Source organism: Copadichromis virginalis, linkage group LG4 (genome assembly GCF_057382275.1).
Source record: "Copadichromis virginalis isolate Kocher_CV1m ecotype Utaka linkage group LG4, C_Virginalis_male_GT1.1, whole genome shotgun sequence".
In the NCBI taxonomy this organism is placed as follows: domain Eukaryota; kingdom Metazoa; phylum Chordata; class Actinopteri; order Cichliformes; family Cichlidae; genus Copadichromis; species Copadichromis virginalis.
This window is the reverse complement of record NC_140621.1, coordinates 32903889-32931451: the sequence shown is the minus strand read 5'-3', so window position 1 is coordinate 32931451 and position 27563 is coordinate 32903889. Positions and strand designations below refer to the sequence as shown.

The window sequence follows — 27563 nt, the reverse complement described above, 5'->3', positions numbered from 1 at the left end:
ACAGGCTTACCTCTTTTTCACTGATGCAGTGCCGGTGCTGAGACAGGTCTGCCTTCATGTCGGCTGGAAAATGTCATGCGATGTGGTCCCAGATATATTCTGTTTAGTGTCAGTTTTCACAGTTCCGTGTTTGTTATTTGTCTTTTCTTTCTTTACAGGTTTGTTTTCTTATGTGTTGTTTTTGGTTTTACTTCAGATTTTATTCTTTTTGCTCCCACTTGGGTCTGCTCTGTAACCAACCTTCTGTTGTTGGATGTATACATGTTCTCGTTTTTGCCTTTGTCCTTGTCACTTTGTCAAGTTACACTCTGTGTGTTCACTCTCCAAGTGTTCCCTGGGCTTTTCCTGCTTTTATTTTGAGTCCTTGCTTTATTGAGTTTCTAGGTTTGTTGTAACAGCTAACACAGATTGTGTTTTCTTTTGTTTGCTTTTTATTTACGTCTCTGTCCTCTAATCATCGTGGGAAGCAATTTCATGCTGCAAAGAATTTGGAAATTGCTGATTTTCTTGCAGCAGTCCTTTCCGTAGCTGCTGATGTTCCTGCTTCCAACTTTGGTGGCAGGAATTTTCTGTGACTTCTTATGAAAGTGCTACATGGAAACAGAAATTGGTACTGGGGCCGTATCTGTGAAAAAATATGTCTGATAACTCGTTCTTGCTTCAGGTCCTGATGTTTTATGGTTCTCAGTTGGAACCCTTTCATGTTCTGAACTCCTTATTTTGCTTTAGATCAAATGAGAAAACAATCTAAGAGCCCATGTTTGTGGACGGTCATCTCTGCAAGGTAGTTGGCCGATGTGTGGTTACCTAAATGTAGCATATCATATTAAACCATACTGGACTATTAGCTACATTAGGCAGTCATGCTGCATTATGCTTATTGCATTTTAACATTACTCATAAATATTCCTGCTCACATATTCTGTTTCTCTTCACTGTGACTTTAAAAAATCTGATTTTTGTACCAGGCGTGTTGTCATAAACACTCCTTATCATTTCTTAAAGACCTCGTAGTACCATATCACCCCATTAGAGCACTTCGCTCTCACACTGCAGGTTTACTTGTTGTTCCTAGAGTGTTTAAAAGTAGAATAGGAGGCAGAGTCTTCAGTCCCTCTTCTGTGGAACAAGCTCCCAGCTTGGACTTTGGAGACAGACACCCTTTCTGCTTTTAAGATTAGGCTTAAAACTTTACTTTTTTTTATAAAGCATATAATTAGGGCTGGATCAGGGGACTCTGAATCCTCCCTTAGATACACTCCAATAGGTCTAGGCTGCTGGGGATTCCCATGATGCATTGAGTGTTTTTCATTTGCCTTTTTCTCTCACCTCTCTGCATTTAATTATTGCTTATTTTTAATCTCTGGCTCTCTTCATGCTGTTCTTGTGAGGTCAGTCAGTGAGAAATAGTCAACACAAACTAATTTTCTCGACATTGAAAGTCAAGAAAATTAGTTTATTAACTAGTCGATCTGTTGTATTTTCAGAAAGAGCCAGGCTAGCTGTTCCACATTTCCTGTCTCTGTTTAAATCCTCAAGAGTCCCATTTTCACCCTGAAGCTGTCTTCTTAACAGAAGGCCTCACAGGGTCCTTTCTGCTCTCTTTTGTGTCCAAACCACATGGATCAGAAACCTGCCAATACTCAGTTTTATGGTCACTGACAAAGGTCACCGAGGGTTGTGGATTCTTTAGAGCCCTTCTGAGTAAAGTGACGTTCATCCCTATTTCTGGAGAGGCCTCAGTGTCCTGGAGGGGCCCTGATCCGATCAGCGTCCCCGGCTGTGACGCGTGGCCTCGGGGGTCACGCTCTGCCGGGATCACGTGTTTACCTTGAGCTGGAGATGGGCCGGTTTGATATACAACGAGCCGACAGCTCATGAATCACAAAGAAATGAGGAACCATCATGGGCCTGTAGGATGAAACCAGGGACATGCTACAGAGCTGTGAACCCCGAGGGCCCAGATTATGAATATCTCAATATGCTTTTCTGTGTGAGTTTGAGGACAGAACCACACTGTACCAATGTGAAATTAGAACACTGTAGTAGTAAAAAATACTCAGTGTCCTCCAAAGGGTCTAACAGCTAAACACTGATTGCTGAATTATTCAATGAATTACTGAATCAGCAGCTAGTTAACATGATATTTTGGGTTGTTTCTAGAGTTCATGTCTTATTTTAGTTGGACGTAGCCTGTAAAGAAAATGTTTCAAGGATGTGTGCCTTTATTATAGACGTTTACTTTTTAATTTAAAAACTTAGCTGTAGTTTTTCTAGTGTCACTACTTATAAAAGGTATTTGTGGCTAAACATCAGTTAGCCAGTTTTTACTATTTCTCTCATGTATAAACCAACAAGGGTAAAATTAGTAGATAAACATTGTAAAAATGTAGATTCATATTTTATGAATTCTACACTTCTACAGATTTAGCGGCTGAACGGTAGAAGCCCCGCCCATTTACATTATGACGCTTTTTCCGTCACCATGACTGGATGATCCGTTCACTGCCTTTGTGTTTAATTTGAGATATCATCTATGGTTTTATTGTGACTGGCTAAAAATGTTTGGATGGATGGCGACCAAATCCAACTAAATTAAATCAAATGATGCCATAAACAAGATTGCTTTGTTTTACTTATTCCACAAGGGGGCACTATGGCGCAAAGAGAATCCCTAACTGATGCATCTTTCCCAGGTGTTCCCTGTCCTCTGGATCAAAATATAAATCCCTGCAGCTGCAGTTCAATTTGTCTGACACAATAAGGTGATGTTAACACCTTATTGTTAACACACCCGTTAACACAACCGTGCTTGGGACTGGACGGCATCAATGCCGTTAGCTTGTTAACACATTGACGCCGTCCAGCCTCACACATCCGCAGTAACTCGTTAACGGAGATTTGTCGCGTTAACGTCATTTTAACGAGATTAACGCTGACAGTTCTTTCTTGTTCTGAAATTCTGCATGTCAGGATGTAACTCGTTCACTTACCATCTGCTCGTTTTTGTCAACTCAGTGCTGAAAAATACTTTAAACTCTAACGTGAGTAATTATCTGCTTTTCTTCAGCCAACGGATGCCACAGCAGCACAAAGAAAGGTCAGCCTGCAGAGGTCGCTAATGTTTCTCTGAGGAAACCTGCGATGCACAAGCAGGTAAGCCGAAAGAGGCGCGCAATGATGTTGAGTCTGAAGTAACAGCAGATGATGATGATGATTACTTTTATGGTGTGATCACATTTTAATCAAAGCAAGTCTCCTCTCCACTTTCCACTTTCTCGTCCAATAAAAACACCCATTTCTTAGGAGTTGGCTTACATCCGTTTTTTTTGCCAAACCTAACATCAGAGTTACCTACCATCACCATCACAGTCTCACAGGGTCAATGCATTCGTCTTTTAACCAACAAGTATCTCAAATTTGAGCATCTGATACCCCGTCACTGGTGATTGGTTGATAAAACTGGACAATCATTAACCAAAATTAAGTTTGATTTCATACAAATCACCTTTATGTAACGTTTCTAAATTAATAGCAACTCATAAGCTATGAATAGATCAGAAGTGCTAAGACTGCTTTCTATTTACTTAAAGCATCCTCCACTCTGACAGTTTTCTTACTGAGTGCACCACGTGTCTATTTAAGATCACTTACATGTAGATTTTCCTTAGCTGTCAAAAAATAATTTGCTGTTACAGTAACAAAGGTTTTCACCCTCATTAATGCTGATAAATGTAATTATTCCAGTCTCATCTTCTTTTATAGCATAGGACTCCAAAACCAGGAAGAAATTAACCTATAATTCCCTCTCTTTATTACTTTAAACTGAAACATGAGGTGATCACAGTCATTTTGGCAAAGTTTAGGTTTGAAGGTTTCTCAGAAATGACAAACTGCAGCTGTTCTCAGGTTAAAACTGTTTGAAATTGCTTTAGGATAATAACAACACAGTCTGAGAATGTAACCTTGGTATCTGAGCACTTGGAATTCATTTCTCTGAAGATATATTTACTAAGAATAGCTGATAGCTCGCTCATTTGTTGCACATTTGGCAAGAAATGGCTAAAACATCTGTTTAAATAAAAATGGAAAAGCTCACTTTCAGAGTTCAGTATTTAGAAGCTTTTATGCTTTTTCTAGAACCTCCATGCAGTCTTGAATCACTGCCTGTTCCCCAAAGAATTACTGTATGATGCCCTGTTGGCTGTCTTACTCTTTAGCAATGATTGTCAGGATTGGATACTAGATACTTCAGCTCAGTGAGACATCGCCCAGATTTGCTGCTAAAACTCTGAACTGCCAAAAAGTCGCGTGTTTTTGTTTGTGCATCGTGTCTTTTCGCGTCCTCCTTTCTGTAAAAAGCGAGCAGCACTCACAGCACGCTCTTTAGTTTGGTCAGGCTGTTCTGTGGTCACAATCACCCATATCACCACAGCCACAGTTTTCCTGTAAAAGATTCCACTTCAAAGGAAGCTGGCGCTCTCTTTCCACTGAAAGCAGGGCCGCTCCCGCAGCTCCGATGGACCCAGGCCAACTTCGATTACATGCCAACCCACGTGACTAATTACGAGTCAGATGAGGGCATACAGTGTCATGATCACACAGGAGAGTATAGGTGGACGGACAGTTGGGCCATATGGGCGTCTGAGATTTGGACAAATGTTAGAGTTTGTGAAGAAGCAGGCCAGCCAAAAAATAATAACAAATAATCAAAGCTCACACTGGGAGCTCTGGGAGCGCCGGGTCCACGGATCCCGCCAAACCTGGACTGTGGTTGTTGCGGTCAGAGCTGCCAGCCGCCATGTTTTGCACGACCAAGGTGAGAACATGTTTGTCGCGCTCCTCGGTGTCGTTCTCGTTTGATGGTGTTGTTGTTGGACCAGGTGGGTGTTGTACGAAGGTGTGGCGAGGAAGCTGCTCCGTGCGCAGCTTTTACGTTCAATGCCTCGGGTGAAGCGGCATCACGTGAGGAAGACGATAGCGATGTAGCTGCCGGTGTAAACACACTGTTTACACACAGCTGAATCTGAGCACTTGCTTAACCCTGTAATGTGCATGCGTCTCATTCCCAAACACACACACACACAATCAGAGACGCTGCTTCTCATTGGCTGCTTGTTTTCCCTCCTGCTCTCTCCCCCCTCCTCCCAGTTGTAATTTGTCTCTTAAATATCATCATTCAGCCATTTCCATCAAGCCAACCCCCATCACCAACACCTACGCCTTGCTGCTCCCTCCTCCCTCACTATCTGGGTCTCTGGGGAGGGAGGGGGGGCAAGGATCATGTAAATACACCCCCCCCCCTCCTCATCTGCCTCCTTGTCCTCTCTCTTTTTTCTTCTTTCCTCGCAAATTTCCCTTCTTCCCATCCTCCAGTGCCTCCATCCCTGAACTAGCTCAGTGATGTTTCTTCATCTTTTATCTCTCCTCCTGCATGGACATCATTGGGTGAGGTGAAAGGGGAAGGCAGGTGTGGAGGTGAGGTGGTGATTGGGCTACAACCTTAAAACTCATGTGACAGCAGATTAACCGGAGGCAAGACTTTGTCACGCTCCCACAGCCGCCACAATTCCCCTTACTGCCTCCCTCCTCCTCCTCCCTCATGCTACCTTCCCACCGCAGTTACACACACCTCCCTCCCTCCCCCTCCTGCAACGCAACTCCTCTCCGCTCACTCCGCGGCTTGTGAGACCGTTGGCAGCCTTGGTGCGTGGAGGGAAAGAGAAAGGAGAGAGTGAGGCTTTCCCAGAATAGAGAAGCAGGAGGAGGTGAGAGGGATGATGATGGAAGCCAGCTTTGACACTGAGGAGAGTTTTGACGATCCCTCCTGTCTCGCCCCGCAGCCCCCCGGCTCTGTTTCGCCGGCCAAGAGGCAGATCAAGGAGGTCAAGGAGACCAAGATCACTGTGAGTACTGAGAAACTTAATCCTTCCTCTTCTCCTTCTTTGTGCTTCTATCTGTGCATCCTCTGCTGAAGCTCCTCATGCACCTCAATTAAGTTCAAATCACTTGTTTTTTCTCTTTTACCATCTGTTGACGTTAAACTCAAATCATAATGCATTACATGTCCTTGTGGAGTAATGTGAGGGGGTTCCCTGCAATACTGGATACCGCAATCATCTGAATGAAGAGGCTGTGCGGGAGTCTCGCACTCATATCGGTCTCATTGACTTGAGCGGCCTCAGTCTATAATATTGATTTTATGTCTGTCAAAGATTAATTCACGCTTTGGAGACTCTCTGATGTGTTTTTAATGACTGATAAGTGAGGAGCCTGCAGAATCCTGTTGGTATTTTTATGATATGTCAGATTAAGTGTGTGTTTGTCTCCTCCAGTTGTTATCACCCTCTGCAGGTCACACTCGGAGTAGAAACTGAGGTCTTCACCACGGTGCAGGGATTTTTTTCTATAATGTACACAGTAGCTTTGTGTGAAGATACCCAGACAGTAGTTGCAGTTATGTAATCTCTCAGTCCATAATGCAGGCTGTGGTGAGGGGGTGGTGGGGGGCAGCGGTTAGGCGGTCGTGCGTTGATGGAGAAGCAGACAGAGGTGGGTTTTGTGTCTCGCGAGGGGCTGATTTTGCACTCGGTGGGCTCGCTGACCTGCTGCAGCCACGGGAGCCGTCAGTCTGGCTATTGTGAAAAACACCACCAGACCTGAGAGAGATGCAGCAAGTCCAGTTTCCATGGTGACAAAGGCAATAGCACTGATTAATGGGTGTTGAAATGGAAAACACCGCCATAGGAGAAAGTGGTGGTGGTGGTTTGAGAGGGAGGGGGGAACCATTCAGATATTCACAGAAGACATACTGTTTTGAAGATTATTTCTTCCTCCTCTTTGTTTGCTTTTCCAAAGCCTTTCACAGCTCGCAGATCTATTGTTGTTCTTTGGCTTCATCCAAAGAGTTCTCATGGAGAGATTTCTTTCCTTCTCCACTAAAAAAAAGAGGAATTTCTGGGAAGTCTTGATGCTTGGGAAGAAAAAAAAACAATCATGCATGCTAAATGTCTCTGCAGCAGCTGGAAAAAAAAATACAGGTGATAACAACTAAATCAGTGACGTCGGCCCTCAGAGGTGTCTTTTTGTTCGTCGTGGTGCACCTCACGTTACACAACCCCTCCACAGTTGTCATGGAGACGCTCACATCCATGACTGTTGGCAAAATGGACCCTCGCGGGGCGCCGAGGCTTCACACACGAGAAGCAGCCGCCTTGCGACCTTGTTTTCACCTTCACCACATCTGACCGATCGGATCAGATTTAATAATTTTTGAGACTTGAGGTTTTTAGTGAAACATTCATGCCCCTGTGGTTTGACTTGTTGCTGGGCTGCACGTGCTCGGTACCACGTCAGCTGGCATCTTTGCAGAGGAGGTTTCAGTGAAGAAACGGCAATCTGGGTCCGAACAAATGGAAAGAAGAGTTAAAACACGGTCCAGATTTTTTGCCATGTTACCGTGAAAAGGATTCACAAGGTTCATCAGAGTTAGCTACCAAGCTGGCTCACTATCAGAAGATGTTAAGTATTTCTGAAAAGTAAAATAAAAAAAACGTATCTGGGCTGCTGGTGAAAAAGTAAATGCCAGAAAAGTTCAGCTAATTAACATATGATCTCTCATAAAGTGGTTAGGTATCATTACGCTCATATTTCATGTGGCATCATGTGAACATTGATCAAGAGCCAAAATGGATGTGACTTAAGTACTGGTTGCTAGGGAAACGCATCTGTTCTGCATCATTCGTTCTTGGAGGTTACTGGATGAAATCGATTGCTTTGGTCGCTAGCAGTACACAAACGCGCTAACTGCTAGTAAAACTTGTAACAAAATGGAAAATTTCACCTTGAAAGTAAAATAAACCTTCTCCATTTCTGGTTTGTGTTGCTCTTTGCTCAGTATCACTACAGTATGGCCAAGAGCGGGATAGTGTTCATAGACAAGTCTGTGATTTGCATTCAGGCTGTGACTGCAGCATTATGCTAGCAACCAGCCTTTATCAAAAGCAAGCTAGCCAAGCTACAATTAAAAGTTAGTATTAGCTCCTATTTTTTGATGCCTGTGCACGCCACCGCATCATTCTCATGAGCAAAGTGAAGCGACGGAGCCATAATTCAGTTCAGCAACATGTGACATCATCCAATGCATGTGAATGAGAAGCAAGAGCGTTGAAGCCTGAAATTAATCGGTGTCAATGCTGCCTAACATCTGTGTGTGCAAATGGTGTAAATGGCACCATATATTTCAGCTACCTTTAATTTAAAACATGTTTTAGATATTAAACCTGTATATGTGATTAATGGCTTTAAATGTATCTTACAGTTAGTATTTGTATTAACAATGATTAACCTCGTTTTGTCTCCTGTTTTATCAGCTAATAAACTAAGAACATTCCTGGTTGCTCCCAGGCTTGGAAACAATATTAACAGACAATAAAGAAGAAAACTGAGTGGGGGTTATAGTAAGGTGAACCTGTGTATGGCTGTGAAGGTGGAGTCTTGCAGGAAATGTGCTATATGCTGCTCGAAAACGAACATTCGCAAGAGAGCGTTTCAGTTGTTTGTTCATCTGCCAGGTTTACGTCTCTCACGGACCATTTGTTCTTTGACTTGATTTCCCCCCCCCCGACTCTCGTCAGCAAAATAAATAAACACAAAAATATGTAATGAAATAAGCATTGCCTGTAGCTTGGATACTAAACTCTCATGAGGGCGAATGCTTATGAATGCTGACTGAGGACTAAATGTGCCAGTTCACTCAGCAAATCTACACTCATATATAGCTTGCAGCTTTGTTTTGTGCTAAATTCAAACAGTCAAGCCCGATGGCTGGACTTCAAACACCCCCCCAAGACTGGCCTCGGTCTGATTTATCACACGCTGTGGCATAAAGGTAATCTATATTAATATTTTATTCTCAGCCCCAGAGTACCTCACTAAGCAGCCATCAGGGAGAAGTAAGTTAGCCAGACAGGCTTCCCTTAGATGAATGGTCTCATTTTTTGCTGGATGTGAGAGGCAGATAAACAACAGTCATGATAAATGTGGAGCCAGTGTAATGGAAAATCTGGTGCCCATGACAATCAGTATGGTCTCTGAGGCAGAAAATGAACAAAGTGACTGGTCTGCACACAGAGTAAATCACACCGCTGCTCCTTTACATTACAATGTGCTGCTGTGAGTTAATGTTGTTTATTAGCTTGCTACCATGCCCGTGAGTTTCAGTGGCAGTTTGCCATATTAACATGTCCTCTGGATTTTAGCGATTATATAACAAAGAGAAGAAGAGCATTACTCATCTATTTTACGTTCTGTTTTTTGGAAGTTGTTATGATGCTTTGTTTGTGGTGGCAAAGAGAGGAGAGTGAGGAAGCCCACTACATATTAATGCTGGGGTTGGTGAAGTTTTAAGTGCAAAATAATCAAGGTTTTATGTGGAAATATACCTGTATATGGAAATATTCACACTCCTCTGTCACAAATACTGAAAATCTAAAAACATTAACTGTTCTATACTTCTTTCTTGCCTTCTCTGTTGAGCCCTCCAACATAAAGATATTTGCGTCATAAATCTACTGCATGGCTTGTACAGGAGAGCTTGTAATATACACAAGTATGGCACTTTTATTTTACCATTAAAAATCAGGCGTCATCTGCCTCTAAAATAGATAATTATCAGCTTAGCGTAGCTTCATTGTGAATTTTATTTCCTTGTGTATTTTTCCAGCCTCCAAGGCTTTACTGTTTTGGTTTGCTCTTATGGTATTGTATTTGGCCACAGCTACAGTGCAGAAGACAGCGAGAGGCAATCGTTAAAGACAGTATGTATATATATATTTATATATACATATATATATTTTGTTGCTAAAGAGCAACCATTTTCAAGTGAAAGCTAGAAATGGTAGGGGCCAGAAACAAAGCTGCTTTAAAAATGGGTACATATTACACTTTATAATCCCTGGTATAAATAAATATAGACTATATTTATATAGCAATATAGAGCATTTACACTTAAAAAAAAAACCTTTTAATCCTTTTTAATGATTCTGTGACTGTATTAAAAAGAAATTTCTTAGCCATCTTAGCAATTTGGTCATGCAAGTAGCCTGGTGTTTGCTAACATTGGCTTGAAATACTTCTTGGTTTTAGGTGTCAAAACTGAGTTTGAGACAAGATGCCTACATAAACTGAATACCCAATAATGTGGTTAATGTTACCTGAACAGCCAACTGAAATGAATGACTGTTTACCGTAACAGTTAGCTGGCTAATCTTAGCTCGCTTCTCTGCTAGCAAGTAAGTTTTTATTTGGTTGGAGACTGTGGCCCTTTCTCAATATGTGTACTTGAGTGTCGCAGACCAAGTATTGTTCCAATTGTCTGTGAAGGTTCTCAGTCATCCAGGTCATCGTAGTCTAAGGAGCTTGGAAAGAAAAGCATCTGGACTTCTTTAAGTTGCTTGAAGACGTTTCACCTCTCATCCGAGAAGCTTCTTCAGTTCGAGGGTCAAATGGTGGAGAGTCCCAGATTTAAACCCAGTGGGAGTTTCCCCCCAAAAGAGGGACAAAAGGACCCCCTGATGATCCTCTACCTAATCACATGAGCCAAGGTGTGAAAACGGGTGTGGGTCACAATCAGCCAGGGTTTCAGGTGAGCTCATTGTGAAACCTGGCCCCACCCTATCATGTGATTTCCTGAGGTCAGATGGCCCAGGATGTGAGTGGGCATTAAGGCGTCTGGGAAGGGAAAATCTCAAAACTGGATTATAGATGGCAGACAGTTGGTGTCGTAAGCCACCGCCTCTGTTCAAAGACAGTCGCTCACAGTGGACATAGATGGCTTCTTTCACTCCTCTTTCAAACCATCTGTCCTCTCTGTCCAAAATGAGAACATTGGAATCCTCGAAAGAGTGACCTTTACATTGCCCAGACCTCTACATTGGAGAGACCAAACAGCCACTTCACAAGCGCATGGCACAACATAGAAGAGCCACCTCCACAGGACAAGACTCAGCTGTCCATCTGCATTTAAAGGACAAAGGTTACTCTTTCTTATTATCCAAGGTATGCTAAACTGGCCATCTATTGTACTGTGGATGCTCTTAGATCCAACCATCTTTTAACTTACATGTCAACCTATTAAAACAGGGATTCCCAAAGTGTGGGCTGGGACCCTCTTCGGCCATGAAGGTCCTGCAGGTGGGCCGTAGTTTACTTTAAAAGAATTTACTAAATAAATTTACTTTAATAAGTAAATTAAAGATTTTGGTTGGTTGTAATATCACTCATTACTCTTTCTTGTGTCTTATGGTTGTGTAGCATTAGCAGTTTATAACCAACTACCTGTGTTGCTTGTGTTTTTTGAATAACAATTTCAAGGACATACATCACTTTCTCTTGCATTTTGAGTAGAGTGAAGGCTTAAGGTGATGTTGGCCTCATGGCATTTTCTCTTATGTAAGTGAGCCGCAGCACTCCAGACCTGAGAATGGCTTCATTAAAACACTGGCACTAGAGAAGCACTGAATATATGAAAAACACTGTGAAAGATAAACCAATTCCCGAACAGCAGCTTGTGAGATCCATGTTTACCGGCTTCTGCAGATCTGATAGCAAAGCAGGAGCTCCACCCACACAATAATAGCAAAAGTACCGCTTTGTTTTTGAGCATTCTGCTTGATGCTTTATATTTAGTTTGATGGGTACCACACAGAGTGTGCTGTGAATAAATCTTCCCTGGCTTTGAATCTACCCCAAACTTTAATCCTGAAGCATCGCTCACCAGCTGGAGAGGTAAACCTGGATGCACATGACTGATATTGTGTTGCTTAAAACGAGCCCTGTCCTGCTCTTTATTTCACATGCTGGAGTGAAAAGAAAGAAGCAGCTGGTAGATGTTGTTTCTCTCCAGCCTGTGTGACAGCAGTACAGTGGTGAACTCATGCTGTAAACAGTGTGAGTCAGTGTGTGTTTTTGTGCGTTTGTGGATGAAGCAGCCTGCCTGGATGCCCATGCAGTTTGCAGCAGCGGTTGACATGGCACAGAGGGTATCTTGCAGTGCCAAGAGGGAGGACTCGCAGACGGTGAACATTACATAATTGCAACTCAGAGAGTAATTGAAGACGCCGTGGACCATGGAGTCTGTATTCAGGCTGAGTGCTGGGTGTGTTTATCTCTCACACTACATATTGTCAAGTTTACAAAGTTAATTTGTTCGATTTGAGCTGTACAGAAGAAATGCTTTCTCTTTGTTTTCGGTGATAGTCTGTCTCTCTCTCCTCCCTGAAGCCTCCATGGGTCACCTTCCTCATCGCCACATACGTTTACTCACGCCTGACCTTTTTCCTGCCATGCGCATGATCCAGATAAAACTCTAACCTTGCTTGCGTCCACATTCAGTTTCCTTCCCGCAGCACTTCAGCAGCTCTGTTTCAGTTGGGTCATAACTCGTCACCTTTCTGTCTCCTCTCGTTTCTTACTTCAGATAAACTGTGTGACTTTTCCTCTGCCTGGAGAAGGTCCGGAGCAGCAGCTCCTCAAGCCCGACGAATGGAGCTACTGCGATTACTTCTGGGTGAGTTCCTCAAAAACACAGAGACGCAGCAGAGTCCTGACTCGCTCCCGGGCTTTATTTTTGCATCTCCTGTGACAGCATCAGCAGCCTTAGAGGCGGAAACCTTTGTGAAGTGCAGCCGCTGTTTTTAGCTTTGTACATTACTCTCTTTAGCTTTGGCTTCATAGATTAAAATGTAAACAACGTTTAATTTTAGAAGTCCATTTTAACAAATGTTTAAGCATAAATGTATCTATTTATATACAAGAAAGGTACCAAGAATGAAGCCAAGCTAGAAGTGCCTTAAAACAGCACGGGGGCAGCTCCTCCAGTTGGAAAAGTCTTCTGGTTGCACAAAAGTCTTCAGGAAAACAGCCCTCGATTTCGATTCTCTGCGACCTCAGTAAACACTTTCCCAATGAGTTGCATGTCATACTGAACAACAAGTGAAGCTCGTTCTATAAATTATGGTCATCGTGAGCGTCAGAGAGTAGGATTATCTGAGATATTCACTTACAAGTCATCAGGAAAGGAGCTTGAGGTTTCACTGTCAGATCCACACTTCACTCATTACGTCTCATTTGAAAAACACCAACAGGGTGATGGTGAAACACTCACATAACACATGATCTTGTCCTATAGGCCAGCGGTCCCCAACCCCCGGGCCTTGGACCGGTACCGGTCCGTGAGTCGTTTGGTACCAGGCCGCGAGAGTTGAGGCTCAGGTGTGAAATGTATGGTTTTCAGAGTTTTTATCGGTTTTCAGCGTTATTTTGTTATCGTTTTTATCGTTTACTTGGTTTTCCTTGGTCTTTTCACGTGTGTTATGAATAAATCTTCTTTTTTTCGGTACCGGTACTAGTTTTATTTTGTTGTATTTATCCGCGACACCTTAAAGGCCAGTCCGTGAAAATATTGTCGGGCATAAACCGGTCCATGGCGCAAAAAAGGTAGGAGACCGCTGCTATAGGCGGACTAGAAAGTGCCATACGATTTCTGGTACCTAAATTAAAGACTTCTGGTAGACGCTCATACACCAGGTGAGATATTAATGACTAATCTCGTGTTGTGGATGGATCAACTTAGATGTTCTCTGACCCATCTTTGGTGTCTTCTTCCTGCCATGTGACAGTGTTTTTCTTTGCCCATCGGGTGCTGACTTTACCTAAGTGTAGACTGAACAAGCAAATAAAGGAACCTTTCACTAATGAAGAAAAACCAGCCACAGAACATGAATCTTTTCTTGACCGATCAATGTTCAATGTTCTGAATCCAGAACTAGAATATTTTGGTATCTAATCATCATTAAATCTGAAAATGTGGATAAGCTTAATAAAAGACAGGAAGTCCTAAAAGTCCTATTTTGTGATGAAACTACAGACATGAGGATCCATGCAGCTCTTCCCTGTAAAGTGATTATGTTTTCTTTGCAAATGTGACGTTGGATCTTCCATTTTTCTTACCCAGCACATAAACTAGCCTTTTCAAGCATTACACAAAGGATTTGTTTTATTCCAGTCAGCACCTTTTGTTGACCATTTGAGCAAATCTTTGCCGCTAAAAGCAAATAAAAGCAAAACGCTCACATTAAATTATGTGCGCTGACAGAAAACGGTCAATATGTCGATCCAGCACTCTCCTTCTCATTTAACAAAACCTGTTATCGGTTTTCATGCAAACACAAATGACGTCTCTCCCGTGGCTCCTGCAATTTTCCAAACATTACCATCCTTAATTAGATTTGTACACAAAAACCCTTCAGCCTGTCTAAGTGACTGAAATCCAATCCTCGTCCCCCTGCCGCCTCTTCTGCTGCTGTTTGGCTCCTCGTTTGCGGCCTGTCATGTCGTGTTGCGATGTTTTGTCTTGTTTGTCAGCTGACCTGCTGCTCGGACCTGCTGTGCGACATGAATCTGACACTTCTGTTCCTCTTTTGCCGTCACAAATGATGCCGAGCTCCGCACATCCCGGCCCGACCGTTCGTGTGACATTCATGTGCTCAGAAAAAAAAAAGGAACACACACATGTAACACACACACATGTAACACACACCCACCCACCGGTGACTGACGCACGCACACCAACGCATGCCCTCCTTGACATGCAAGTGTGAGTCACGCTTTCATGAGCACGGCTTGTGACTCAACACCGGCAGCTCATCCTCACAACACCGCCCGGTCCTCCACACGCTCTCAGATGTAAACAACTAGGAGGTGTTAGTGGACGGTCTGTCCGTGAACTCATTGTTGCTGTGACTGAATGATGCGCTCCTCTTCCTCAGACCGACAGGAAAGACCCCCAGGGCACCACGTTGGTGACGGGCTTCGAGGTTCTCCTGCAGAAGCAGCTGAAGGGCAAACAGCTGCAGAAGGAGATGGCCGAGTTTATCCACGAGAGGTAACGGCTCGGCTCCGCTGGAAATAAGCAGTTTGGTGTCAGGAGATTAAATTAATTAACTAACAAGAGTTTGAGACACACAGCTGCTCTGGAGTCAGAAATAATCCCAGAGCTGGAGCTGGAAAACCACATTTTGTGAATGGAAGGATTACCAAGGCTATTAATGGAAAAGTCTGGTCATAGTCTCGATTGTCTTGTAGTCTGCACTGACTTTATAAGTATTTTTTATCCATCTAAAGTCTGATCATCTGACCCCACTCTTATCCACCCACTGAGTCATTGCGTTTGTTTTTATTAATTCACACTCATTGGTCTCTTTTTCCTACCAGTAGGTCATTATCACCCTAATAAACACTCGCGGTGTGTTTTGGCTCTGCTCCACAGTGCGTCTTCCTGCCCTCACCCCTCCCTTACCCTGTTTCTACCAGTTTCTTCCTGTTAAAAGGGAGTTTGTCCTTCCCGCTATCGCCAAGTGCTTTTTCAAAGAGGGTTGTCGGAATCGTTGCCGTTTTTATCTTACCATATAAAACGCTCTAAGGCGACTGCTGTTGTGATTTTGTGCTGAATAACTTAAATTACATTGAAATAAACTGAATAAGCAGGGGTCGTTCCACCCTGTGAATGCATGCTGTAGGTGCTGATTACAGGTTATTAGGCAGTAAAAATCAGCATCGCTGAGAAAGTTCAGATCTCTAACACTGAGTTCTTTGTGTTTTATCAACATTTCAGTTTCAACCTGCTCAAAGCATGGAGTCTTCTTCAGTTTTGCTGTGTACAGATTAGAAATACACCCGAGGACAGAACAGTGCTTTCCAGTAATGTAACTGGACACTTTATACACACCCTCGTTTCTTCCCAATAAGAGTTTTGCACTTGTCTGAATGATGCAGCGTTATCGCATCTAGAGTTAGTATAAAACATGGCAGAAAGACTCCTGACAAATGCTGGATGTAGGCAACACATCACTCCAGTCCTCGCAGAATTTAACCAGCTTCACACTCGTTACAGAAACAAATGTAGGATCTTATTAATTACTTTAAAATCTTCATGTGGTGTGGCTCAGGGTTATTACACACTGCTGTTACAGGTCCAGGTTTAAACCAAGAACAAACACTGTGGAACAAGCGTATTCACACTCCTATTCAGTCAATCATTTCATATTTCAACACACCTGTCGTGTAATGTTGTTGTGTTCAGCTAAGTAGCTAAGTAAGTCAAGTTAATAAAGTAACTAAGAGTTAACTAAACCAAGTTTGACACTATAATGAGTCTCTGTTTGAACTTGTGGTTCAAAGAGGTATCGCATGAGCGTATCAGCTACTTAATATTTTTTAAAAGCTAGAAGTAAAACTAAACTAAACCTCTTAAAAACTGAAACTGAACAAAAAATAAACTGAAACTAAACCAAACTGAACTACGCCTCTTAAAAAGTGAAACTCAAGTAAAATAAACTGAAACTAAACCTCCTTAAAAGTGAAACTGAACAAAAAATGAAGTGAAACTAAAGTAAACTAAACCTTAAAAGCTGAAACTAAAGTAAAACTCTGTAATAAAGCATTTATTTTTTTCGCTCTCTGTAAGAAATGGGAAGCCTCTTAGCCTGGTTGATGTGTATGAAAGCTTTTCGACGAAAGCATACCTAAAATGATTTTATTATGTGCAGCACATTAAATCCACACACAGTAAACTTGCAGGTTAAATGATCCCAGACATTCCCCTGTGTGGTTTCACTCTGTTATTAGAGAGCTGTAGATCTCAGCAGGATATTTCTGGGCTCAAAATGAGCCTTTGGGAGGTCACCGTTACACATTAGCACGACTGATCCACAGCTTCATTAAGACAAAGAGTCAGTGTTACCTTCCTTAAGAGAAGTCTGAGCTTTTTCCTGTTATTTCTGGGTATTTTACAAACAAAATGCCTTTTATGGTTGAGTACGCGAGGGTGTGCCAAATCTTCTCGTGTGCGGGAAAAATCCTCCTACTGAATCAGAACCAGGACGTCAAAAACACCACAAATAACTTTTACATCCGATCTCACGCCTCCCCATAGAATTAGCTCCACCTTATCCAACAAAAGCTCCATTCACGTCGTGGGAAGTGAATGAGGAATCTCCTGTGAATATACTTAGAATTGACTCAAGATTCCCAGTTCCTTTGGGAAGATTTCCACTCGGAGCTGACCTTTTCCCATTTCTCTGGGTTGCTCGGTGCCTGTGAGAATTAAGTCAAGGCATTAAGTCAAGGAACGGGCCTGGTGACCTTCTTTGGGTGACAGATTTACTCAGGTGTGGCCGGTAAATGTGAGGTAGTGAATGTCACAGAGGGCACAAACACGGCTACCGGGGCTGAACGCAGCCCGGGGCGAAAATTAGTAAATCTCACAATGAAGGCGTGAAGAGCCGCTCTGAAAACGAACTGCTGTAAAGCAAATAGGGGCTCGGCTGGGCTGCCGATGCACGAGGGTCAGAGCTATGCCCGGTGTTGGATTTTTTAAGATTCCTGTCAGAAAAGTATTTGTGTTAAAGTATTTTCTTCCAACCACTGAAGCTGTTTCTGTCTGTCCTCCCTTGAGCCAGGCAGCTGACAGTTCCTCATCTTGTTGTTTGTGTTTCAGGATAAAGATTGAGGAGGAATATGCCAAGAACCTCTCCAAGCTGTCTCTCAGCCCCCTGGCAGCGCAGGAGGAAGGGTGAGTGCAGTAAACAGAAGCTGTGAGATGAATCAGTGAGTGCAGCTCAAAAAGCTTCCTCTTGAAACAGGAGACAGTTTCAATAATCACCAGAACCGCTTCTAAAGATAGGACGATTTTAAAATAGATTCATCCTGTTTGTGTTTGATGCTGCTTTCAGAGATGACTCCTGTCATCGTGTTTGTCTGTCGGCAAAATAACACGACGGCCTATGAGTCGATCCCAGAAGCAGTTGGTAGAAAGGGAAAGGCTTGGCAACGGTGGACTTTAACTGCTTTCCCGACACTCATAAAAACTGTATTATATTAAATTAGATGCAACCTGAAGATCAAATATCAAAGAATTCAATGAGATATATAAAAAAATGTCCAGTAAAAAAGTTTAGGTGATCACTTTAAAATATTATGATATTTATAATATTATAATTATAAATATTTATAATATTATTTGAAATGATTGAAAAACACAGCATTGATGACATGGGGCCATATTTACTAACTAGTGACAAGATTAGATGTGAGAGGTGGGAACTCTGAGATTTGTGTGACTGATCCTGTTACATGTGTATTTCCTTTCTCAAGACGTGAACTATAAAGAAAATATTTAAATCAAGTGTGCAAGCAAACTGATTTTATAGCCTTTGCATTTGCTGCATTTGGTGTTGGCCTAAGAAATTTACATTACCAATGGTTTGTGTTTCTCTTTTCTTTGTGGGGTGTATGCAGCTAAACCACACACTGTATGTAGAAGATGCACATAAGGCCCTTTTCCATTAGTACCTACTCGGCTTGACTAAAATGTGACGTCATCAGACTGCATGCCACCGATTGGCTGGTCAGTAGCATCACTTGATGAGTCATGAGAGCATCTCTCAAGCCACAGACCGAGGAGCGGGTATATTCTTGCCTCGCCGTCCACCTTTTTTTAAAGCGTTCGTGTTGCATATTAATGACGTTGCTATGACGACAACCAGAGGCGTTGCTATGACGGCAACCAGGCACGTTAGGTACGCTCAAAAAAATGAAAGTGGGCAGTTATTACATTTACAAAATTCAAACTTGTAATGTGAACAAAATAATTTCATGTTTCTGTGGTGAACGTAATTAAATCATGTAGGATCTGTATGAAATTCAACAACTTAATTTATTCTTGTTGAGATGACAGTGGCGTGGAGGTTGCTGTCCATTTTTTTATTCTGTTGTGACTGAGCTACAAGTGCTCTGTATGAAACCAGTTGTCACCCACTGGTTTGTGTTATCGTGAAGCATCAACTTTAGCGTTTTGACCGCCTTCATGTTAGGGTTTTGTAGCCAGAAGTGACCATATTCAGACAGAGTGCTAAGTTACGAGCTAATGCTAAAGGTGCAGCCAGAACACAGAAACTGATACCTGCTAATTAGTGCTAACAGACTGAAGTACTCATTCAATAAGTATTCTACTACCAGTATTCATTAAAGCCTATGCAGACGATGTCGCATTATCAGGTAAGTCCATAAACATTCCCCACACTGCTTCTCTGCTTTGATGTCATGATTGATCAGTATGTACTGCTTTGCTCTGGACTGACCTTTGCTTGTATTGATCAGTTTGGTCGTAGAATGTTCACAGGGCAGCAGGAGGTCAAACCAATTCTTCAAAAACACTCAGATCGTTATTTATTTCCCCCACATTCAAACATACAAAGCATCAGGTCAAACATATACATAGAATATCAATAATTATTTTTGTTTGTACAATCTCGAGATCATCTTAAAAGACATGGTAACAAATTCTGCTCATTTCCAGCTTCATGTTTTCATTCTGGGACTAGAGTAGCTTTGCATGACTCATAGTTTAAAATAATCCATGTTTATCTTAAACTGGGGCTTGGTTTAGCTACTTGAACAAAATAATTCATTTGACCTCCTCTACTTTTGTGGCCGCTCTATATTTAAACCAAATTTCTTCTCATTGGCTGCTGACATCTGTTCTCAGTGACAGTATAAAGCTAAGACAAAAAAAAAGGAACGGGCTGGTACTTTTAAAATGTTTTTCTGCTCAATTTGAGCTTTCTCAGTGCCTTCTTGCTACATTCACCCATTCAAACACACACATTCACTTTTTTATGCCTAAGCACTTTTAATCTAACACACAGTCCAAAAGATGCTTCAGGATCAACTCAGGGTTCAGTATCCCACCCAAGGGTACTTGGACGTACAGGCTGGAGGAGCCAGGGATCAAACTGCTGCCACTAAAAGGAGAGTTCAGAACCAGAAACAATCCTGCATTCTTATGAAAGTAACTCAAAAAAAGAAAAGCGTGTTCTACCTTTTGTCAGTTTGGTGAAATTTTCCAACACAACCAGGCTGAAGAAGCTTTGGATTTTTGCAAACTGTCAGTCACATGTTTGTATTGATGTTCTGAGCTTTTTGTGTCACAGTACTGGGTCTGTGACGCAGTGTCTTTGTGTGGGTTTTAGTTATATTCTTTGATTATTGTGATTCATGGGTTTTGGTTCTGCTTGTGTTATATTTTTAGTCCTAGGATTTTGGTTTCTGTTATTTTGTCTTTTTCATGTTCCTCGTCTTGTGACGCTCGTCTGCGTGTTCCTCCATGTTCCTCTGTGTTATACTTCCTGTTTTACTTTGACAGTCTGTGTCCTTTGTCCATGTATTCTGCTTTGCTTCCTTTGTCTCATTAGGTCTGATTTGTCCCAGCTGTGTTACCACCTGTTCCCCATCCTCTCGTTGTCCTGCTGGTGTGTTTAAGTCCTGTGTTTCTCTTTGTCAGGCGTCGCATCGTATGCTCTCCACGCTGTGTTTTCTCCTCTGTGTTTGTGGTAGCTTTCTAGTTTCCCCAGATTTCTAGTTAGTGCTTCGTGCTTCGCGTTTCTGGTTTTAGTTTCCTTATATTCATGTTTGAGTTTTCCCAGCAAATAAAGCTGCTGCTTTAAGTTTTTGCCCTTTATGAGTCCTGCATTTGGATCCTTCCTCCTGCCGCTCACAGCACACTACATGACATTTTGATCCATGGCCTTGACAAATATGATCCTTTGGTATCATTTATAAAAAATACTGGCAGCTGCCAGTCCACCTGTGGTATCAATTTGACATCCTAAGCGACTTTGTTCTCAAACTTGGGTTTCCACTCCCTCTGCCCAGCGGGTGACGACAATACTCCATCAGCCTTTTACAGCTGTCGCTAACACCGAAAAGAAGAAACTAGTAATGAATAAAAGCTAAACTTAAACGAGCAAATTTATTTTTTGTTTTGTTTTGTTTGTTGAGGTCTGCACAGAGTCCTTTGAGGACTTTCTTTGTTTCGTTATATATAAGCTGAGACCATTATTTGAAACTTTGCTCGGGTTCTGTACGTATGGATTATTTGTTTTGCTGCACAGAATCTGCTTTTGCTTTTTATGCTGTTAAGGTAATAATTCTGCATCTTGTATCTGCTTCGTTTGTACACTTTGACCCAACCGTTCAATGCTTTTGATCTGTGAGTTTAACTTCTTTCACGTCGATGTTCTCTCAGGACTCTCGGAGAAGCGTGGACTCAGCTTAAGAAGAGTCTCCATGATGAGGCTGAAGTTCACCTCAAGTTCTCCAACAAGGTAAAATCTACTCATATACAGATTAAACACCAGGATTGAATTAGTTGATCAGCTCTACTTTAGCATTATTATTCTATCCTGTAGACAGAATCATGAAGGTTTTTTCTTCTGCCTTAAATTTTCAGTTTTGTGCACCTTCAGGTCAAGTGTTGAATGTTTTCAGTCAGCTGTGGAAACGGATACTTGATCCGACCACATCCTGAGGTGACGGGTTTTGTTTACTTCAGCCTCGCCTGTGTTGACCACAGAAAATGACCCGTCTGTGAGTCCGATTACCGGTGATGCAGAAACAGCATAGTGGCTTCAGAGGCAGCCTTAAATAAAGCAAAGGCAGCCTCTGAGCTTTTCGTAGCTCTCTGTTGTCTAATTAATTAGCTACGTATTCTGACAAGCCCCACGCCGAAGGCTATGCAGGCCTTTCCCAGCTCCAGCAGGGCTCCATGCTTTGTTATCATGGGTGGAGGTAAAGTATAACAAGGCAGAGGAATGAGGAGTCTTATCAAGCCTGCAGAAGCCGCAACTTGTTTTGCTCTCCGAGTTTTAAATAAGCTACAGTTCATCAGTAGCTTCAAGCTTTGCCATTTGCACCAGATTAGTATTCAGCATGCAGAGCCATCAGTGCTGAAAGGCGCCTCGCAGTCCATTGAAATGTCATTTAAAAAAACAAATCGTAATATTGGACAAACTTTTGCTGAGAGACAGAGACAGTTGACACCCATTTAGCTGCACTTTTCCACAGTTTAATAAAGATCCAAGTTAAATGCACTGCCAATGTATGTATTGATTTTAAGGTGCCTAAAAACTGCAAATTGTGCTGTTCACACTTTAAGATATGGATCCAATAAACATAAATGGGAGTAAGTTTTGATCCAGGTAGACATTACTAACCAAACTGTGGGCTGAAACGTTCCATGCTACATCCCCCTGTCAAAATTAAGCAAAAAACAATCAAAATCCACAAACATGTAAATCCCAGAAACATTTGAATGGTGCGTGAGGTCTCTGATACAACCCCATAACTCTGCTGCCGGGCACCAGGGAGTTAGCCGCTACCAGTAAACACTGAAAATTACCTAAAGCTACAGACTACCAGTGGCTGATGCAGTAAAAGGGCAGGTGTTCTTCAGAAAAAAACAAAGTATAAAAGACATGGTAACAATCGTAAACATCGGGTTAGCTTTACACCTCTAGAGCCGCTCTTGGAGACTAAATGCTTTCTTCTAGACTGATAAAATCCATCTATTTTCTTCCACTTGTCCAAAGTTGGGTTATAGTGGCAGCAGGCTAAGCAGTGTATTCCAGATGCTTTTGCACGATGTGATCCAGATGATATATAAAGTCTAGTTGTGCTAGTTGTGGCTGAACCAGAGATTCTCCTTTCAGCTCGCTTTGACCAAAAGCCTCCAAAGAAAGATACGAAGGAGGCATCGTGATCAGATGCCCAGAGGACCTCAGCTAGCTCTTTTCAACACAGAGCCTAGCCACCCAATGGAAACTAGTTTCTGCTGTTTGTATCCACGGTTTTATTCTTTCGGTCACTTACAACTCGTGCCCATAGGTTAGGGGTGTCACCACCTGCCAACCTGTGAGGATCAGGAGTGGATCTTACTCATATAGATGAAGTAAAGCCAAGGACCACTCTTTGGAATAATTCATTGTATTCAGATTTACATCACAGGTAAAATTAACCACACCATGAGTGCTGTTGGTAGATTGAAGATTCTAGTTCGTGTATATCCACTTTTTTTCTACTTTAAGCTCAGTTTAAACGTGGACTCAAGCTTTAATTTAACTTTAATTTAATTCAGTTAAATTCGGCAGTTCCTCAAGGACTGTAAGGTAAAGACTCTGTAATAATAGAGAGAAAACCCATCAAATGACCCTCTTTGAGCAAGCACTTGGTGACAAAGGGAAGCAGAACCGGGCTCAGGGAGGGGCACCTAAAACAGCTCTGCCATAATTGCTGAATAGCTGAGTAAAGCTTAAAGTCATTCTTTAGATTTATTTCTGATTTTGTGCATGGGTGGGTGGTTTTGTATTTGACTGCATTTTACTGAAAATGAGAGAGCAAAGCATTAGGAACACCAGAAAGCTCTTAAAGCACGCTGCACATTACTGATATCTGACTGCTTTGTTTTCACAGCTCCACACGGAGGTAGAGAAGCCCTTGCTGACCTTCAGGGGCGACAACTTCAAGAAGGACCTGAAGAAGTACGACCATCACATCGCCGACCTCAGGAAGCAGCTGGCCAGCCGCTACGCCAGCGTGGAGAAGGTGCGTGGTGATGCCGTCGCTGACATGCACACAAAACATGCAGTAAAGCTTCACGCAGACGAGTGTTTGTTTGGATCAGAGTGATGACATAATGATAGCAGCTCCGGTACCTCCTACGCTCGGCCCTTCATGGCAGTCGGTGTTTTGTTGCTGCTTCCCACCTGCTGTATCAGCTCATGAATGGATGCGGATTCTGTCTTGCACAGATCTTTTTTTTTTCTGCTTTTCACTTTTATTTTTGTGGCATGTTGTGGTGGGTGGCAGCAATATGTGAACACTGTGTTTTCACTGCCAGAAGAGCTAGAAGCAGAGCCAACAACCTCGCTTTGTTGGCAGTTGTTCATGCACCGTCATTTCTACTAGAGATCTAGGGAGCTTTTTGCTGTTTCCATTAAGATTATTGGTCTTATTAGTGCCACACATAACATAGGTGGAAATCATTTCCTACTTGTAGAAAGCCATTTTTATTCTGTTTTTATTTTGCTGCATCGTAGTTATTCAGCAAAATAAGATAACGCTGTGTCGGTTGGTCCATGAGGCGACTCAGGAGGGTTAAGCAGCTTCCTGTCCACACTGTGTACGTTGGGGAAGGCGTTCAGCTGACCTTAGCTTAGGACATAGTCAGGTCTTGGAAGGAATGCTTCTCTTTAGTCCCAATGACACTCCTTCTATGGTGGAGGCAGAGTCTGGTGGCAGTGGCAGGGTGGATGAAGTTCACTCTGATGCCCTGAGTTTCTGAAAGCTCTGGATGATGTGGGGCTGTTGTGGTCGACACCTCAGCGATACTGTGTGGAAGTCATGAAGGCTTATGCCAGGGTGCTGGAGAGGACCCATTAGTCACACTTTGGATTCAAGGAGAACGATGTGCCAGTCGTCCTGAAACACTGGACCAGCTCTTTATACTCTCAATGCTATGCGAGGATGTGTGGGAGTTTGTCTAACCAGTCTACATGTGTTTTGTGTACTCAGAGCATCTGGATTTTAGAAGTATAGGGTATTGAAGTCCTCCTGTGCAACCGCTATAATTGCTTGGCCCTTTTATTGCCAGCTGTAAGTCAGATTCATCTCATTGGGTGTTGGACTCTGCGACCATGGCTGTCCAGATGCTGTTCAGAATTTTTGTGGGCCTCGGGATCTCGTCGCTGCTTTTGCAGATCGTCGAGCGTTGACCTGCTCACATTGGGCTGTTTGCAGACCAGTGTGAAGCAGCTGGAAAGAGAATTGCATCTCAGTCTGAGGCCGTGGTTTTTGGTATGAAAAGGGTAATTTTCATTACCCGCTGTATTTGCAGTGATGCAGACATTGCACTGGTCCATCGTGGTGAAGAGAGAGCGTGAAAGTGCAGTCATTCAGGACAGCCTCAGAGTAGAGCCGCTACTCTTCCTCCACATTGAAAGGAGCGATTATTAGGATGCCTTCTGGGCGCCTCCTGGGTGAGATGTTCCAGACTTGTCCTATCAGGAGGAGGCCCTGGGGCAGACCCAGAGATTTCTTGGCTGGCCTGGGAACACTTTGGTATCCCCCAGAAGAGCTAGAGGGTCCGCGGAGATGGAGGTCTGGGCATTACTACTTAGACAGCCGTCCTCGTGATCTGGACTGCGATGGATGGACTTATTAAGTTCTTGTCCTGTAGACACTTTAATGAATTATATTCAACTTTTTACATACGTTTCTATTTTCAGTTTCTTTTAGATTTTTACCTTAAGCTCTTAAACAGTCTTCAGATTTACTGTGTACTATACTATACCACTTTTTAATATCTGCATTATGCTTTATTTTTTTGGTTTTTCTGTCTTAACTCTGATAAAACTGAAAAGAAATATCTGCTGCTCAATGTCTCAGGTTTAAAATGGGCTGTTTTGGCTCACATCGCCTTTATTATATTATTCTGTGTTTACATTTCAAACACAATCACAGCACAACCTTGGAGAGTTGCCTATGTACAGAATAAGAGGAAAGACTCAATGGTATGGATTAGAAGAAGATTAAAGGATGAGACCAGGATCGCAGCACGGAAGTCAGAAGCCAGCATGAAAAGGCTATAATGACTGTAGTAATAGATGTAGGTGCAGTAAATCTGAGGATTACCACGAATGACTCATTGTTTCTGTGCGCGCCGCAGGCACGTAAAGCCCTGGCAGACAGGCAGAAGGATCTGGAGGTGAAGACCCAGCAGCTGGAAATTAAACTCAGCAATAAGACGGAGGAGGACATAAAGAAGGCCCGGCGGAAATCCACACAAGCAGGTCAGAGGTCAAAGTCTCACAAAAGTACAGTCGTCAAATAATAAATGGAAAATTCAGGGAATTTTATGTGAGGGGGGAAAGTTTACAGGAATCTGAAACAGCTGGATAAAAGAACAGGATAATGAAGTTTTAAAGCACATCTGTGAGCAGCTGGAAACGATAAAAGAGGTTTGTAAGTGGTTTTAGTTCCCCTTGTTCCTGGGGTAAAGGAGCAGTTTGACGTTTTGGACAGTAAACCTGTTTTTGTTTAAAGAAAGGAGAAGATGGAAACCAGCCTTATTGTTACCGTACCACTTTTTCTAACGTTTATGCTGAGCTAAGCTCACCTGGCTGCAGCTTTGTACTGCACAGGGAAGTCAAACTTACAGTAGCAGTCTAAAGTTTGCACACTCACGCGTTTGTGTAGTTACTGTTGCATAAAACTGATTACTCTACAACATGTAGTGTCAGTATTACTGCAGAATCACTGGCTGTTATTATCATTATCAGCTGTACTTAGCAGCTGCTTGCTGAGCACATCAGGATGACCCTGCCCAAACCTACTTGAGTATTTTAGAAAACTTACCTTTTTTTTATGCCTTTTGACATTTCGCTCACACATGTAAACATCTGTTTATGTCACTGAAGACTAAAGTTTTCAAAAACTCAAGTTCTGCACTCGCGTGTGGACAGGAAGTCGAATATTTGGTCCTCTAACATCACAACAGTGTGTGCCTTTATATCCTTTTTAGACGTTATTGTCATGTTATTGTTTGCATAATAACTTTCTAAGCTTCTAGTTGGTCAACTTTACAGTTAGGGTTCTATCGCTTAAGTAAAATAAATACATTACTTAAAAAATTAATTGGTTATTTTACATTAATAAATACATAAAGAAGTACAGAATTAAATGCAAAAATTCAAATTAAAAGTTAAATATGTGCAGAAATAAAACTGTTACTGTAAAGTACATTAATAAATAAATATTGATTTGTGATATTTTTTATGCATTTTTCATCCTCCATATCCATCTGCAGCGTGGAAGGCTTAAACTAAAATATCAGCCATATGTTCAATATTCTGCAGACTGTGTGGATGCATTGTTATTATGATGTGGGGGGTTTTCTCGCCAAAGAGAAGAAACTCTATGTTTGGCATCCTGATGAGAAAAGATCCTGTTGTAATAGTTTCCCTCCATATTTCTCCTCTGGAGAGGAAACGCTCTGCAGGAACTAATCTTTCTGTCCGCCCCTCAGTAGATTAGTCACGGTTCACAACACTAATCAATAACTTCCACGAGGCTCAGGTGATTGATGTCGGCTTTGTGCTGCTGCTACCTTAAAGTTGGGCCAAATACTACTCGCTGCTAAACACAGGGAGGTGTTTTACCCATTTTACCTGCACTGAAGGAATTTTAAAAAGCATCTATGGTTTTCCTCTTTTCCTAGCTCAGTGTAAGGATGCAAAGAGCTTAAACTTCCTGCCGTCTTTGGTCGGCAGTAAAGAAACTGGAAGGAGAGACTACATCAAAAGGATGTTTAGGATCATAGACAGTAGCTGCAGTGCTGTCGTCCAGTTTTGAAGCCTTAGAATAGCATTTTCAACATCTTTCAAACTCAGTGTGATGAGCGAGGGACAGACTGCATGCTCAATGGCTAATGACTTTTCAGTCACAAGTCTTTACCCAATGAAACGAGTGACTGAGCCCATAATATCATCAGGAAAGTGTTTAGAGAGGTCCTGTACACTTCAAGAGGACCAGAAATCCTTTTGTTTTCACAGGTTTCGCCCCCTGGTGGCTATTAAATAGAATACAGGTTAGAGGCACTTGTGTGTCGT

General features: G+C 42.3%; 1 protein-coding gene across 2 annotated transcripts in view; it reads left to right on the top strand.

The window, feature by feature from the left end:
* gas7a (growth arrest-specific 7a) overlaps nucleotides 1–27563 on the top strand; it is a 69333-nt gene that overhangs the window by 31725 nt on the left and 10045 nt on the right. The window contains exons 4-11 of one of the 2 annotated variants that reach the window (XM_085455000.1): nucleotides 3071–3156; nucleotides 5844–5906; nucleotides 12479–12568; nucleotides 14829–14944; nucleotides 17558–17632; nucleotides 21146–21224; nucleotides 23368–23499; nucleotides 25622–25745. In XM_085455000.1, coding sequence (XP_085311126.1) covers nucleotides 3071–3156; nucleotides 5844–5906; nucleotides 12479–12568; nucleotides 14829–14944; nucleotides 17558–17632; nucleotides 21146–21224; nucleotides 23368–23499; nucleotides 25622–25745 — 765 coding nt within the window. Of the gene's footprint in view, nucleotides 1–3070; nucleotides 3157–5197; nucleotides 5907–12478; nucleotides 12569–14828; nucleotides 14945–17557; nucleotides 17633–21145; nucleotides 21225–23367; nucleotides 23500–25621; nucleotides 25746–27563 lie in introns of those variants that run through there. The other variant, XM_085455001.1, reaches the window with a different exon arrangement.